Source organism: Toxorhynchites rutilus, chromosome 2 (assembly GCF_029784135.1).
Source record: "Toxorhynchites rutilus septentrionalis strain SRP chromosome 2, ASM2978413v1, whole genome shotgun sequence".
Lineage (NCBI taxonomy): Eukaryota > Metazoa > Arthropoda > Insecta > Diptera > Culicidae > Toxorhynchites > Toxorhynchites rutilus.
Genome location: NC_073745.1, coordinates 99150568 through 99165878, shown reverse-complemented (window position 1 = coordinate 99165878; position 15311 = coordinate 99150568). Strand labels below are relative to the sequence as shown.

Genomic DNA, 15311 nt, shown 5'->3' with positions numbered 1-15311 from the left:
TTAATCAAGTAAATGGGCGGAACGAAGTTTGCCGGGTTAGCTAGTTTCATATAAATCTCCATATAAATAAAAATGGGTCGCCGAATGTGTTGATAAGAGCAAAACTCGAGAAAGAAATTGTCCGATTTAGGGCTGTCTTTATGTTATCATATTTTCTGTATCAAACATTTATTCCATGTAACGGAGAAACATGTTATTTTCAAGTGCTTGAAAAATATTGAACGAGAATTGTGTCTGAAAATAATATGATATTATAATGATGAGTTTTGGTAGAAGTACTAGAAATTTTATAGTAAAAGTTAATTTTGAAGAGTAGATTAGAAAATCAATCAATGAACAGTTCTTCGATTGGACCCATGAACATCCACTCAGTAAGAAAACGTGGATGTGATAACCAGAAATAAATTTTGGGCGGGACGAAGTTTGCCGGGTCAGCTAGTTACACATAAAACAATCAATGTCCTACGCCTATTAACCCTTTCATTACGGCAGTGTGCTCCGCCAAAGTGCTACCCCTGTACGGAGCACTGCGCCGAAAAGTATGCACATCGCGCTGGTGTGATCGATTTATGTCGTCTAAAGACGACGCTCGTACACACAGCTCGTCGCGCGGATGTCGTCTATAGACGACGCTCGTAATGAAAGGGTTAAGCTTCATTTGTTGAGGGAATGGTAGTTTTCTCCAAAACATAACTATATTAACACTTTTGGAAATACAGACATTGAAAATATTCATAGCAGATGTCTCAAAAAAGATTTGGCATCCTTTCCATAGTACTTTGTGAAACATTTCAAATCCGTTTCAAAATATTTCTACATCACCGCTGACATTTGAGCAAGTGTAACGAATGGATCTGTTTTCCTCGATTTCTATAATTCCAGAGTTTACTCGGTGTGATAGTATGGTGATTGTATCGTATTCTTAGTTCGATTTCTATGGGCCCTATTATAGAAATAGAGTCGATAAGAATTTTGCTCGTTAGCTCAATTTTACTATTGTGCAATTCCAAATGAAATCGAAATAAAAATGCCGATTTTAAAAACATGTATTTTTGATTCGAACGAAAGTTTATATTCCGTTTGAGTTGGAGGAAATATGAGTTTTCCGCAGCCTTTGGAAATTTTTTGACTCAAGTGTAACTTTTGAATAGGGGGTATCGATATTAGTAAGAGAAATCTTTGTTAATTTATATCTCAAAAACTTTTAGTCGTATCGAAATAGTGTCTTAAAAAGAGTTATAGAGTATTGATGGTTGAATATGAAAAAATGTACACTGAGAAAAAAATTGTACTTTCATGTAGAAAATTTTAAAAATGGGTACAAGATGGTAAAACTATTTTTGACGAACTTTGTGAAATATCGTTTTTTTATGAATTTTCGAAACTTTTGTATGTTAACAATCATTTAGCCGAATTGGCTATATCCGGCGGACACGAAGTGCTCCTCGATGTTCAATTTCTTCTCTCCGGGGTGGAGCGTGCTGTACGAAGAAAGCATCAAGCGTAGTTGCTTGACTGGTTTTGGCGTGGTTCCTGCAAATCAGCTGATAACGCTGTTTCTGTGCACAACATGGCTGTACCAGGTAATCGCATGAAAAATCGCTAGAATCAATCCATCCCATTTTGTTTGACGATGAACATCTCCACTGAGATCAAAAAGAAAGACGCTGGAAATTACGAAACGAGTCATCGGTCAAGAGGTCCTTCAAAAAGTAACCCAACCCAGTTGGGTTAGATCATTCCATTCTATCTTAAGAACAACCGAACTCCGTGGGGTATGCTATCTTGCTCCGGTACTCGGTAACACGACTTATCTCTGCTGCGGCTGGAATGAGGAAGAGGCCGATTTCCTGTGTGATGTGTTCACATCAGCTGTCAGGCCGAGCTCAAGGTTTGCTCGTCAGGTTGCTGTAATCGGAGTATACCCAGGTTTTTTTACGCGTTTTTTTTTGCGCGGTACCCGCGTAAAAAAGACCAGTGCAATATCACATCTTCTCCTCAGCTCACATTTTTCTCTTATGTTCCCTCAGAGCATATTATGGTAATTAGTGCTTGTAACGGAGCTTAGCGCTTATGAAGGAAATCAGTGCCGCACCATATCACGATTCTCACGGGGATTTTAGGTGTTGGGTAACGGGTAGCTCACCGAACGGTACAACGGAACGGGGTTTTTACGGGCAGCGATTCATGAATGGATTTCCCTGTCTACTTAGCTCTGGACGGTGGTACTGCACGTGCATCGGCAGTAGAGTGTACAAATCACAAGGGAGTCTCCTAGCAACAGCAGATGACCTCATTCGGGAGGAAAACCGAACTATAGCTACCAGTAATCACCGAAATTGCAGGAAAAAACAGCGGGTTTTCGGAAGCGTAAGTAAGGATAGTCCCATTTAATATATATAATTTGGTGACATGGTTTTTTACGCGGATTTTCCAATTAACCCGTTTTTTACGCGGATATTCGAATTAACGCGGTTTTTTACACGGATTTTCCAATTAACGCGGTTGTTTTTACGCGGATTTTCGAATTAACACGGTTTTTACAATTAAAGCGGTTTTTTTTACGAGGTACGTATCCCCCGCGTACGAAAAAAAACTTGATGTATGTGCGAATGTGGAATGAGAGAATAAGATAAGACAGTTATAGCTGACCGTGGTGTCAATGTGCATTCTGGAATCCACACACATCTATTGCTTTGAGTCATGATTTCGGATACTAAACAATACGGATACTGCTCGACACAGACGAATATTGTTGTTAGTAACTTTGATTTTCTTTACATGTTGTGTTCGCGTAAAACCTAAACAACGAATAGGCATTCATAATTTACAATATAGCAATAGCTTATGAGAATTCTTTTTATGCATATGCGCATGTAAGGTGCGTGAATATGGTGTGCTATGTTTATATTTCCCTTCTGCTGGTGTGTAGGTGTTTTCTTGTGTTGAACAATGATTATTACTATCCTTCTCCTCCTCCTCCTCTTCACACACGCTGTCAGTCGTTTTACTAATAATGGCCATTCCAGAGGAATTATTCCTTTTCCCAGGAGCGGCTCTGATCAATGTGTGTAACAAATGGAAAGACGTTTGGTGAAGCAGTTAAGAAATCACTCATCTTCCTTTCGCAAGCTGTATTTCATGATATGAGAGAGAATCTGATTCATGATTATATTGCAGAGAAATGTGATAATTTTTTTTTGTAAAGCGATAATATACATTTTGAACTAAGGGAGAAAACAAAACTCAAATAGCTTACTTCTGTGAGTAATTCAGCCCTACCTTCCGTTTTTCGTGTTCATCTTTCTCCAAACGTAAAATCAATAACTAAACCAAAAAAAAATCACAGGATAAAACATTATAATTTCGTTAGGCAATTGTGCTGTTTTTTTTATACACGTAATGGTAAAACGGAACAAAAGTACACACGCTTGACGATGATTTCCCAAATTCTCAAACAAAACACAGTGGGAGCAAATTTAGTTTTAGATTTTGCACCCAATCCTAAACTTTTCTGCCATAGCTTATAGCGCCGGGCCTAACAAATCATTGTCGCTATCTGACAGGAAATCGTCCGGATTAGCCACATCGATAGGTTCGATGTTCTCTATCGTGCTGGCCATCAATCGTAAATTATCCACACCGGTTAGAAGTTGCCTGAAAAACGAACGATCGGGAATTGATGGGATAGGTCAAACGAAAAACTTACTCCACATACCGTAAGTTGTTTTCCGCTGTGGCAGCTGCCTGCCGCAACTCTCGGGAAAGCTCCTGAGCACGTGACATCGAGCGATGGTGGTTATGCCTCGCCCCGAAAGGACGGCTGCTAGACGCTCCCACGGATGGCCCGCCACATGCCCCCTCGCTTACACTAGCCCCACCAACAGCACCCTCCTCTTTAAGTGCTTCGTTTTCCTGCCTGAGTGTTTCGATTTCCACCTGTGTGGTATAAGAACAGACATCGTTAGATATCATTATACATTGTTTGAGTTGGATTATTCGGTATGAAGCTGTTCCACCGCAAATGGAAAAAATAATAATTTTTGGAAATTGTTGAAATATTTTTTTCAATTGTTTTTAGACCGGACTTCATTAAAGTACGCATAATTTGCAGTCAAAAAGGTGCAAGGCAAAATTTTGTTAAATGCTACCGTTTCTGAGATACAGTGATTTAAAAATAAAAATTACTGAAAACTCTCAACTTTCGGTCGTTTCGAATGTTTTTCGTGTCTTTTTAACCTACAAGTACATTTTCCTAAAAGAGTAGATAATTTCCGACTGCAATGCTTGAATTAAGTGGTGTGGTTAATTCATTCAGTATAAGGTTGTGTAAAAAATATATGTTATAACAAATCTTATTATTTTTCGAGAACAATTTAATCAGAAAATAATCTTTTGATGTTTGAATTGTTTTGGATTTTGCAACGCATAACAAATATTACTGAAATATAAGAAAAAATGGAGGACCAAAATATTTTATGTTTAGAAAATATAATCATTAATAAAAATCAATCAATTTGTGAAATATATTAAAATCGATTTAAAGGGATTTTCTAGTGTGACGACACGAATTTCGGACGTTTTTTCGAGCTTCTTAAATATAAAACAAACTATATTTTTTACTTGGTAAAGTTGTTAAATGACTGGACTAAACGTACCAGCGGTACTTTGCGTAGCTACACGCATAAAACAGACCCCATTCGTGGTCCTTAGCTTCCTGTCCAGTAACTCCTACCCCTACCTCCTCGTGGTGCCGGCTGTGGTACGAGTAACCATAGTGAAGATCGGGTAACGAACCCCGGTGGGATCCTGGTCGAATGCTGACAGGGAAGGGGGCCTATCCAAGCGTTTGTTCCCCATGTCAGGGGGAACTGAGCACTGTCTTCGTGCCAGCGGGGATTCTAAAAACAGCTGTGCACGTCGGTCCACCAGCTAGACAGGGGGTTGGCGCAGGCCCTGCAAGCCATCGTAAAAATGAAACGCACAGGAAAGTTCACAAAGATATTCGAGACAGGACAATCGGACTAGACCCACGCAAAGAACACGGACTAGAGATTGGAAACTCGGAACATGGAACTGCAAAACTCTCAACTTCCTTGCGAGTACCCGAATTCTTTCGGAAATATTGAGAACCCGCCATTTCAACATCGTAGCGCTGCAGGAGGTGTGCTGGAAAGGTTCGATGGTGCGATCGTTCCAAGGTTGGTTTACTATCTACCAGAGCAGCGGCAACACACATGAGCTGGGTACAGCTTTCATCAAGATGATGGAGATGTAAAAACGGGTGATTGGATGGTGGCCGATCAATGAACGAATGTGCAGATTGAGAATGCGAGGCCACTTCTTCAACATCAGCATTATCAACGTCCACAGCCCCCATCTAATTAGCACCGATGACGATAAAGAAGAATTCTACGCGCAGCTAGAGCGTGAATACGATAGCTGCCCAAAACACGACATCAAAATCGTCATCGATGATTTAAACGCTCAGGTCGACCAAGAGGAGGAGTTTAGACCGGTAATTGGTAGGTCCCATCATCGAACCAACGAAAACGGACTAAGACTTATCGACGTAACACCTTCTTCCAGCACAGTCTCCAATACCGTTACACCTGGAGATCACAACAAACAGAAACACAAATTGACCACGTTTTGATTGACGGTCGCCACTTCTCGGATACCATCGACGTCAGAACCTATCGTGGTGCTAACATCGATTCAGACCACTACCTGGTGATGGTCAAACTGCGTTCTAAACTGTCAGTCGTCAATAGACACCAGCGCTCACCACGGTACCACCTACGACGACTACAGGAGCGGAACGTTGCACCAACATACTCGCAGCGTCTTGAAGCTGCGTTACCGGGGGTAGCCGAACTGGATGCTACTCCCCTCGATGAATGCTGGAACACATTGAAATCAACAATTAGCAGCACAACAGAAACCGTCATCGGGTATGAACAATGAGGACAACGGAACGAAAGGTTTGACGAAGAGTGCCGAGCGAGAAGGGTGCAGCACGCGCAGCCATGCTGCAACGAGCGACTCGACAAAACGTGGAACGATACAGACTCAAGCGAAGGCAGTAAACACATCTCTTTGGGAAGAAAAGGCGCCGCATGGAAGAGAAAGAGTGTGAGGAGATGGAGCTGCTTTGTCGTTCCTAGAATAGCGGAAGTTCTTCAAGAAACTAAAAGCCTCGCACAAAGGCTTTGTGCCGCGGGCCGAAATGTGCAGGAACAAGGAAGGAGCCATCTTGACGAACGAACGCGGGGTGATCGAAAGGTGGAGGCAGTACTACGATGAACACCTGAACAGCGCGCAGACAGGAGACCAAGACGGCGTTGAGGAGGACTACGCCGGTGCAGTAAACAACGACGACGTACCACCCCCGACGATGGGTGAAGTTAAGGTGCAGCTAAAGAACCACAAAGCAGCTGGGAAGGATGGCCTCGTAGCGGAGCTCTTCCAGGTAGGTCCGAGAAAACTTGTAGAATGTATGCACCGGTTGATAGTCAGTATCTGGGACACAGAACAGCTACCGGAGGAGTGGACGGACGGGGTAATCTGCCCCATCTATAAAAAAGGCGACAAGCTGGATTGTGAGAACTATAGTGCCATCACAATCCTGAATGGTGCCTACAAAATTCTGTCTCAGATCCTCTTTCGCCGTCTATCGCCAATAGTAAGTAGATTTGTGGGAAGTTATCAGGCCGGATTCATGCCCGGTTGCTCTAAGACAGACCAGAATTTTACACTGCGGTAAATCCTCCAAAAGTGCCGCGAGTATTAGGTCCCTACGCACCACATCTTCGTAGACTCCAAGGCCGCATATGATACAATCGACCCACTACTGCTATGAAGGATCATGGACGAACACGGCTTTCTCCGAAAGCTGACAAGACTGATTCAGGAAACGATGAACGGTGTGCGATGCAGTGTGCGGATTTGATGTGTGCTATCGGAATCATTTGAGACTGAGAGGGGAATTCGACAAGGCGATGGACTCTCCTGTCTGCTCTTCAACGTGGCGCTGGAGGGTGTTACGTGGAAAGCGGGCTTCAACATGTGGGGCAAGATTTTCAAAAATTCTAGACAGTTTATCTTCTTCGCCGACGACGTGGACATAATCGGAAGAACACATGCGACGGTAGCCGACTTGCATACCCGACCGAAACACGAAGCAGGGCTGATTGGGCTTGATAACAACTGACAACAACAACAACCGTGAAGTTCGAAGACGCATAGTCAATGGAAGTCGTGCCCAGTGTTGCCACATTTTAATCTGTACCAGAGGGGTTAAAAATCTTTCTCATCTGTACTTTTTCTTCCAATAACTTGTAGAATGTACCCTCGAAAATATTCGTTGTAGAGAAATCCACCATAAAAAATACTCATTTATTTACTACAAATACAACGTTTACATTTCATTCGTCATTCATGTGTTTTATGATGCTTATACATAGTTTTTCTGAATCTAGATTGCAAACTACCATTTATTAAAAGTTTCGAGCTGCTGCACCAAGCAATACTGCGGCGTAAAAGTCATCATGTACCTTACTGTAGCTTTGTTAAAATGTAAGAAAATTCACCCGCGGAAAAAGATCTGTACCAATCTGTACTTTTTGACGAAAATCTGTACTCTGTACCGTACAGAATCTGTACCAAAAATAACGAAAAAATTTGTACCTTTCCAGATAAATCTATACGTGTGGCAACACTGGTTGTGCCTACTATGGGCTTCGCAAATCCTTGGGTTCCAACAAACTCCGACCCCGTACGAAGTGTACCATGTACAAATCCTTACGGGGCATGGACGATGCTCGAAGGAGACTCACAAGCACTTGGTGTTTTAGAACTCCGAGTGCTCAGAACAATATACGGTGGTGTACAGGAAAACGAAGTATGGAGAAGGAGAATGAACCACGAACTGGCGCAACTCTACGGCGAACCCAGCATCCAGAAAGTCGCCAAGGATGGACAGCAGCCCTGCAAAGATAGTGTTCGCATCGAATCCGGTAGGAACAAAGAGAGGAGCCCAGCGAGCGAGGTGGGTGGACCAGGAGCAGGACATTGCAAGAGTCGGTGTTGCCGGGAGTTAGAGAACTGCAGCCATGGATCGGGTTTATTGGCGAAAAGTAATGAATAAGATCTAATCTCAATGAGATGTAGAATCTTAGTAAATAAATAAATAAATAAATAAATAAATAAATAAATAAATAAATAAATAAATGAATAAATAAATTATTTCATGTCCGATGGAGTATATTTAGAAAGAACTTTTCCAGTCTTTGCCAATTTAAGAATAACTATGATATAGATGTTGAATGGCATTTTTGCAACATCGTTTGGCAAAGGACCCTGCGATGCTACAAGCTACCAGTCTAGCTAAAGAAGACTGGTAGCTTGTAGCATCGCAGTTTAATGAAGTTTAAAAACGATGAAACTTAAAACCAATGATTTACTGATAAAGGTGTTTCCAGGTAGTTTTGAATAACTAGTTATTGAAACACTGAACTAATATATTCGTTTGAAGATTGATTAAGATCGATAATCTCACCGCGAGTAAAAACTGGATATACAAATTAGTGCGGCAACGTATCATCAAAAGTGAGTTCCCTTCGTTAATTATATAGAATTTATTGTGAAGTAACCCATATAATTCTCGTGAAATTTGTAATTTATTACTCGAAAATACACTGCACGTTTGTGAGAATAAATTGACAAATTTATTGATTTATTTTTGACCGCACAACACCATTATTGTATAGAAACTTGAAAACAAAATCTTTTGGAAAAATCATTTTCTTAATTTAATAAACTCAAAAAACATCCGAAAATGACAGAAAGTTCACGATTTCCAGGGTAATTTTTTTTTAAATCGTGGGATCTCGGAAACGGAAGTGATTAGTAAAATTTTGCCGTAAACCTTTTTATTGCAAATCATGTGTACCTTCAAAAAATCTGGTTTATAATTCATTTCAAAAATTTCAAAAAATTCAACTTTTTTGAAAAAAAATGTAACTTTTTTGTCTATTATTTTTCCATCTTGGCCCACTGTTCAATAGACTTTATTAGTTGTCCGCTGCAACATATCAAAAAAAAAAAAAAACAAAAACATTTTTTTATAAAATTGAGTTTTAAGTAGAGATGAAACGGATAACCGGTAACTATCCGGTATCCGGCCTATCCAGTCAATATTTGCTATCCCGGATACCGGATACCGGATATTTGAAAAAAATCAATAATTTCTCATTAACACAAGATAAATCATATTTTTTCAAAATTAAATTAATATGAGCTCGTAACATTGATTCTTTAACACTATTACTTTTGTTATGATTTTTTTAAACGATCGATTACGCTTCGCTTCGTCCGCCAGGCCAAGCTTCAGAGTACAGTCTTTCACTGTAAACACTATTGCAAGGAGCTGAAAGATAAATTCTAGCAAACCATGCCAGTTAGGAGTACTGCTTAGAGTAAAGTGACCAGATGGTTAGAGGTCTAACGCGGGACACAAAAAACAAAACGTTATGTATATACGTTATGTGAACATAAACCATAGTTTAGCGAGTCTAAACTGATCAGTATTAATTTCTTTCTGAGTATCGGCACTCAGTTGTGATTTTTCGGTGGTTTAGATTTGGTTTACGCCCGAAAATCACTCGCTCAATCAGAGCATTTACGCCTGGCAAGCACGATTCAAATTCTACAATTTTCTTCAAATTACCGAATGGAAGGCTCGAAAGTTCCAATACATTTTCCATCGATTTTAGTGTTAACGTATGCATTCCAAAAAATTGACTAATTTCGGATGGCGATGAAAGATAATTTATATGAACAAAATTTCTTTAGATCTTACGTTTATTAAGTCTACAACAAAAATGATTCAAGGCTGTTGATTCGCAGCAGCAGTATTGTCAAGCAACTTGATGATTTTTCCATACTACAAGCTCCACCCCACAGCGAAGGAGTTGATCATCCTGAGGCACCGCCAGATATAGCAGATCTGGTACTTACAATATCATTTCTTTGCCGCTCCTTAAACCGGGAGATTGAAGCAACCGGCTAAACGGTGGAAAAGAATCTGGACAATGGACATTTTTATGCAGAAGCGTCAGACGAGACCGACCGTATCTGAGCAGCAGGCAATCACCCAGAAGGAGTAGCTTGAGGTGCTGGTGAACCGGGCAGGGGACGGGGTACTTTACGTTCCCTAGGTAAATATATCATTCACATCAAGTTCTCGAAGAAGGTCCTTCTCTGACAGACGAGAAGGGAATGTCCAAGCCGCTCTTCTTTCGAGTCATATGGTGAACGGGGAGATATATAGTACGAAGTGTTTGCCGGAGTTGGGAAGGTGTTGCGGTCTTTATGCCGAACCTGGGATCAGTCCATAATGCCAAAAGATCACTGGAGAATGGATCGGCTAGAGATAAACATTGTCGCGAAGACCACCAACCTTCCCAGCTGCGCCCGATAGAAAACTTGCGGACGAATGGCCAAAATAGAGGGACAGACGACCATCAAAGCCACGAAAAAGTAAAATAACACGCCGATATACATCTTTTCATCGGCCATGGTTCAGGTTCCGGCCAACTTCCGTAAGACCGCCCAGCGCTTCATTTATAATACTTCATCAAACAACCCTGCCTCTTCCTGTCGAGTATACACTAGTTCTTCCGGCTTATTTCATCGAGTTTTTTTTGAGGTTCATCCATATAAGAAAATCAACATGATAAAATTGTGATATTCAAATATGTTGATATCGCGGGACATTTTCGTTTCTTTTGCCAAACGCGGGACGTTTCGCGGGACGGAATCATACGCGGGACATTTTGTTGAAATGCGGGACTGTCCCGCGTAACGCGGGACGTCTGGTCAGTTTAGCTTAGAGTTTAATGACCACTAAACGTAAGGAACGTGTTTGCGATCGATTCGATATGTTTTCGCATAACAGTCGATTTCGTTCGGATTTTTTTCCTGAATGCGACGCTGAGTATCATTTTACCATTTTCATTTACCACTTCGTTGAAACTGTCACAAAAGGTTTAGTTCAGTTTCGTTTCTTTTGCTTCGTTTAATTTGATTTGTGGTGAAGTGAGTGTACCCTCTCTCAGACTCTCAGATTATCATCCCTGAGGGTGGTGTTCTTTGCTTATTTGAATTCATAGTATTTGCTCTTACTCGACTAGTATTACAATTATTTCAATGTACCCACAAAAATTTCATAACCAAAAAATTCCTCAACAAAAAAAGTCTGTAAAAAAAGTATTCCTTGCAGAAAACTTGAAGTTCTATAATCAAAGTTGATAATTTTTATGTAAAAATGTGTTCTCCCTAAAATGTTATCCTCTACGTGCTTCGTGCACACATGACTTTTCTCCCAGTTTCGTAGTCGCAAGTAAAGAGCCGAATATCCGGTTATCCGGCCTAGAGGTTTGCCGGATATCCGATATCCGATATCCGGCCAAACTGCTATCCTTTTCATCACTAGTTTTAAGTGTTGTTTCCGATATAAAATAAAAATAAAACTTTTTTTAACAGTAGGGTAAGGTGGAGCTAGTTGGTCATAGGGGTATGTTGGTCAGTGCGATATCTTGGAATCTGAGCATCCAAAAAATTTAGCGATCTATGGATGAAAAATAGCGAATTGCTGATACAAAAAAAATAAGCAAATTGGAAAAACTTTTTATTAAGTAGGTTAAAAAATACGGACATGGTTCCGATTTTGCCAAAAATCATTCACGGTTTGCGCATTATAAAATGTGTTCTAAAATGGCTCATGGTTTCATGGTTAATAGTCATGAAAAAAATCGGCTCAAACGTAAAACAAAAGTTTATTGTACATATTAGCTTTAAGTGTTAATGGAAATCGCTTTTAAAATTATTTTAATTGAATTTTCATGAATATTCTTTTTCATATATAGAGTGGCTAGTTGGTCACACAAATTGCTCGTTTGAGAGCAACGTATATAAAATTTTCAGGTATGCCGTGTTTCATCACGCAAGCTATAAACAAATATAGAAAGCATATGTTTTACTGCTAAACCCAGTGTACAGTAGAACCTCAATTATTCGCGAGGGGATGATCCGCGGTTATTGACCAATTCACCCCGTGTGTGGGGTTAGTTGATCAATTTATTCTGAAATACGTTAAATAAAAGAAAAAATGTCAAATAATTGATTCTCAGGTTATTTTTCATTGAAAGGGTGAAAGATAAGCTTCATTTTGGTACATAACATTCTAACGCAAAACTTCGTACTGCAAAGTTATAACCAAGTTTATTCAAAAATGACCAACTAGCCCCGCCCTACCCTACATACTTTCTCCATATAATAATACCTAAAACATTGCGAAAGACAAAATTTTAAGCAATTTTTGTTGAAGGCATTCTTAAAAGTAAGCCTAGAGTCAAAATGAAAACCAATGATTCAATGATTCAAACTGTCCTTTTTGGTCATAAATCTGCAAAAAAAACGACATTCGAATTCAAATGGAATTTCTCCATGACTATTGTTGTACCTAGTAAAACGATAAAGAAGAGATTTTTGGACACGGAAAAAAAATCGGAAATATTAAATTATTTGAGTTTTTAAAGATTCAAACAATATCCGTGTGTTTTCCAAATGAACCGAACAGTCACAGGAACAGGGACTATGATTAATTTTTCGATAGATACTCACATGCATCCTTTTAATTTTCTGTCTCAGTTTTAAGACCTGAGATTCGGCAGTGGCTGCTCTGAGCTAAAAGAACAAAAGCGAAAAATTAGTTTTTCCATTATTCGACAGCGACTATCGAATCATTACTCACATAGCTCTTATCTAGGTTCTCCTCGATTCCCTCAACAGTGTGGTGAACAGCATGCGTGGTGCTGCTTTTTGCCATGTCCAGTGATTTTTGCAGCTCCTTGAGGTGACGCGTCTGTTCGGCTATCACCCGCCTGTTGTCATCGAGTTCGCGTCGCAACCGTTCGTTCTCTTGTCGTTCGATCTGGAGCCTCTGCTGGTGCAGCAAGTTGGTATCAGCATCCGGTGAGTTGAAATGAGGTGTGTCATGGGTAACGTCCGCCAGTCGGCCTGACGAGTGAATTGGTCCATCGGATAGGAAGTCTGGTAAACGATGAATTTTATCCGCTGCCGATCCGGTCGGCGGTGGCGAGTGATGACGATCAACGTCGGAGAAAAAGAAACCCGATCGAGCTGCCGCCGTTGCGTTGTTTTCAGTGAGATCTGGTGGAAGCTCTGGGACTGCTTGGGGAGGAGTGGTTCGTCTCCGAGGAAGATCGAATGAGAATTCAAAGTTCTGTGGCGGCAAATCCAGAGGAACATTTGGTGAGGTGTTGCGAAGTGGAGTGCGGTTACGATTAGCCGAACCTAACCCACCACTCGACGATCCTGCCATCGAGGCGGAATTGTAGGTCAAATCAAATGGAATATCGTTGATGATGGGTCCATGACCTCGACCACCAGATTCCGGTTCAAGATTATTAACTGCAAAATCAGGCAGTTGATCGAACTCCACCGATACGGGAGAAACGCTTTTAGGAGATGTAATGGTGGTGTACCATTGTTCCAAAACCAAATGATCCTGGACAAAATCCGGTAGAGCTGCTGGGTATTCTGAATTACCCATACGATGAGCAGACGATAGGTTTTCTCGACTTCTCCTTGCAAGATTCGGAGAATTGTGTAGATTCTGCGAGCCAAGCAGCCGGGGTGAGTCTGCTGATCCCGGACTCTCCATATCATAGTTGGAGTAGGATCTTTGCACGTACTGTGACCCACCGGGAATGGAACCACTGCCAGACGGCGGATAGTCCAAATTAAACGAATTATTGCTACGACTATGGTAAATATTTGCCATAAATTTATCATCGGCTAGATCCGACAAACTGGATTGCGAATCAAAGGACGGAAAGCGTGGAGAGCGCTTCATTTTGGACTCGCTGCTCAGAGTATTTACAGATTGGAACTGAGGGATTTTAGGTTTCGCTCCGGTCATGCTAGAGTTGTGTAAGGAGCTGGTTGTGGCCGATTTTGATGGCGAAGCGCTGCTCGTCACCACGTTGTTGTTGCTGCTATTGCTACTGTTGTTGTTGTTATTGTTGTTGTTGTTGTTGAGGAAATGGCTAGTGTTGGTGCAGCTTCCAGAGCTGCCACCGCAATTGTTGCCGTTGATGTTGGAGGTGCTTCGACTGTGGTTAATGTTTGCATTGTTGGATACACTGGCGGATGTAGAACTACACGAAGCCGATCCCGTTCCCAGCGATGAGTCTCGTTTTAGGAAGTGTTTGAATGAAAATGGGTTCTCCTCACGACGTGGCAAATCTGGAACAGCTATTAATGAGATAAAAACAAGACTTGTTTAATCGCGCTGTAGAAGTTTCATTTATTGACAAGTTTTGCAAAAATAAATTTAGGTTCAATATGGTAGTCGATAATGATTCACAATTTTCCAAAAGTTTGAAACGTAGAACTTTCTTGAAAATAAAAATTAATTTCCGTGTGAAAAATCATCGGATGAATTATATAGTAGGAAAAAATATAGTAGCAAAATTCTCTCGCGTATAGCAAAACAACTTAATTTATTTTGGCTTAACGTTCTTACTCAACTTAACTCAATCGGTGGCTAAAGGGTGAGTCGAACATTATTGCGACGTTTCAGGTCGATTATGCCATACGACTACCAACGTTTGCAGTAATACCTACGTTGAGAAGGCCAAAGTTCCTTCTCAACGTAGGTATTACTTGCGTCATTTTTATTAGTAGTACTTAGTTAAGATTTCTATGCCGGATAAAACACCTTGAATGTATTCTGGAATGGCAAGATCTAGAATACGCGTGACCACAGTGCAAGCTGGATGAAATTTCTTTTGATGAAAAAGCCCCTGGCCAGAACGGGAATCGAACCCAAACCCCCGGCATGATAATGTGGGACGCTAACCACTCGACCACGGGAGCACTAACAGGTAAATCGGCTATAGTTATCGAAAAAATATTAGTTACGGTATCTATTGTGTTTTTATCAGCTTAAATACGTCGGGTAAATTTTTGGATGAGTTTAAATAGAATGCTCGACATTTACTGTTGACACCCTCCATCAGAGTCTGTACAGACGATACTCAGTTATTAACTGAGTTATACTCAGTTTTCTCAGTTATCTTCTACTTTCTCATTATTTCCTTTTCGTCCGTCACTGGTCCGCCGTCTCACAAAATCCACATTATTGGTCGCAAACCACCCCTGTACCATTTTGGGGTAATGGCATGAAGCCAAGCTATCGAATTTCGAATTTAATTTGGAAA

The 15311-nt window shown here is 40.8% G+C and overlaps 2 protein-coding genes across 5 annotated transcripts in view; one reads left to right on the top strand and one right to left on the bottom strand.

Annotated features, from left to right (window-relative positions):
• The first annotated feature begins 832 nt into the window (after positions 1–832).
• LOC129767671 (uncharacterized) lies at positions 833–8138 on the top strand. 3 transcript variants are annotated; one of them, XM_055768797.1, is made up of 3 exons: positions 833–905; positions 1410–1583; positions 7698–8138. In XM_055768797.1, exons 1-3 carry the CDS (start codon positions 849–851, stop codon positions 7854–7856), a joined length of 390 nt encoding a protein of 129 aa, XP_055624772.1. In that variant the 5' UTR covers positions 833–848; the 3' UTR covers positions 7857–8138. The 3 variants fall into 3 exon arrangements, with proteins under 3 accessions (XP_055624772.1, XP_055624771.1, XP_055624770.1); XM_055768796.1 differs by having other exon boundaries at positions 848–1328; XM_055768795.1 differs by having other exon boundaries at positions 848–2370.
• The window catches only part of LOC129767670 (myosin-G heavy chain), a 27836-nt gene continuing 15868 nt past the window's right edge, over positions 3344–15311 (bottom strand). For both annotated transcript variants that reach the window (XM_055768794.1, XM_055768793.1), the window contains 4 exons: positions 12818–14343; positions 12688–12750; positions 3719–3939; positions 3344–3657 (listed from right to left, as the gene is read on the bottom strand). In XM_055768794.1, coding sequence (XP_055624769.1) covers positions 3525–3657; positions 3719–3939; positions 12688–12750; positions 12818–14343 — 1943 coding nt within the window. In that variant the 3' untranslated portion in view covers positions 3344–3524. The remainder of the gene's footprint in view (positions 3658–3718; positions 3940–12687; positions 12751–12817; positions 14344–15311) is intronic.

Bases quoted from the DNA above. Each gene is read 5' to 3' on its own strand.
- LOC129767671 (XM_055768795.1), top strand. From the start codon at position 2,074: ATGAAGGAAATCAGTGCCGCACCATATCACGATTCTCACGGGGATTTT. The intron at 2,371-7,697 runs GTAAGTAAGGAT...GTACCTTTCCAG, and splicing joins AACAGCGGGTTTTCGGAAGC to ATAAATCTATACGTGTGGCA.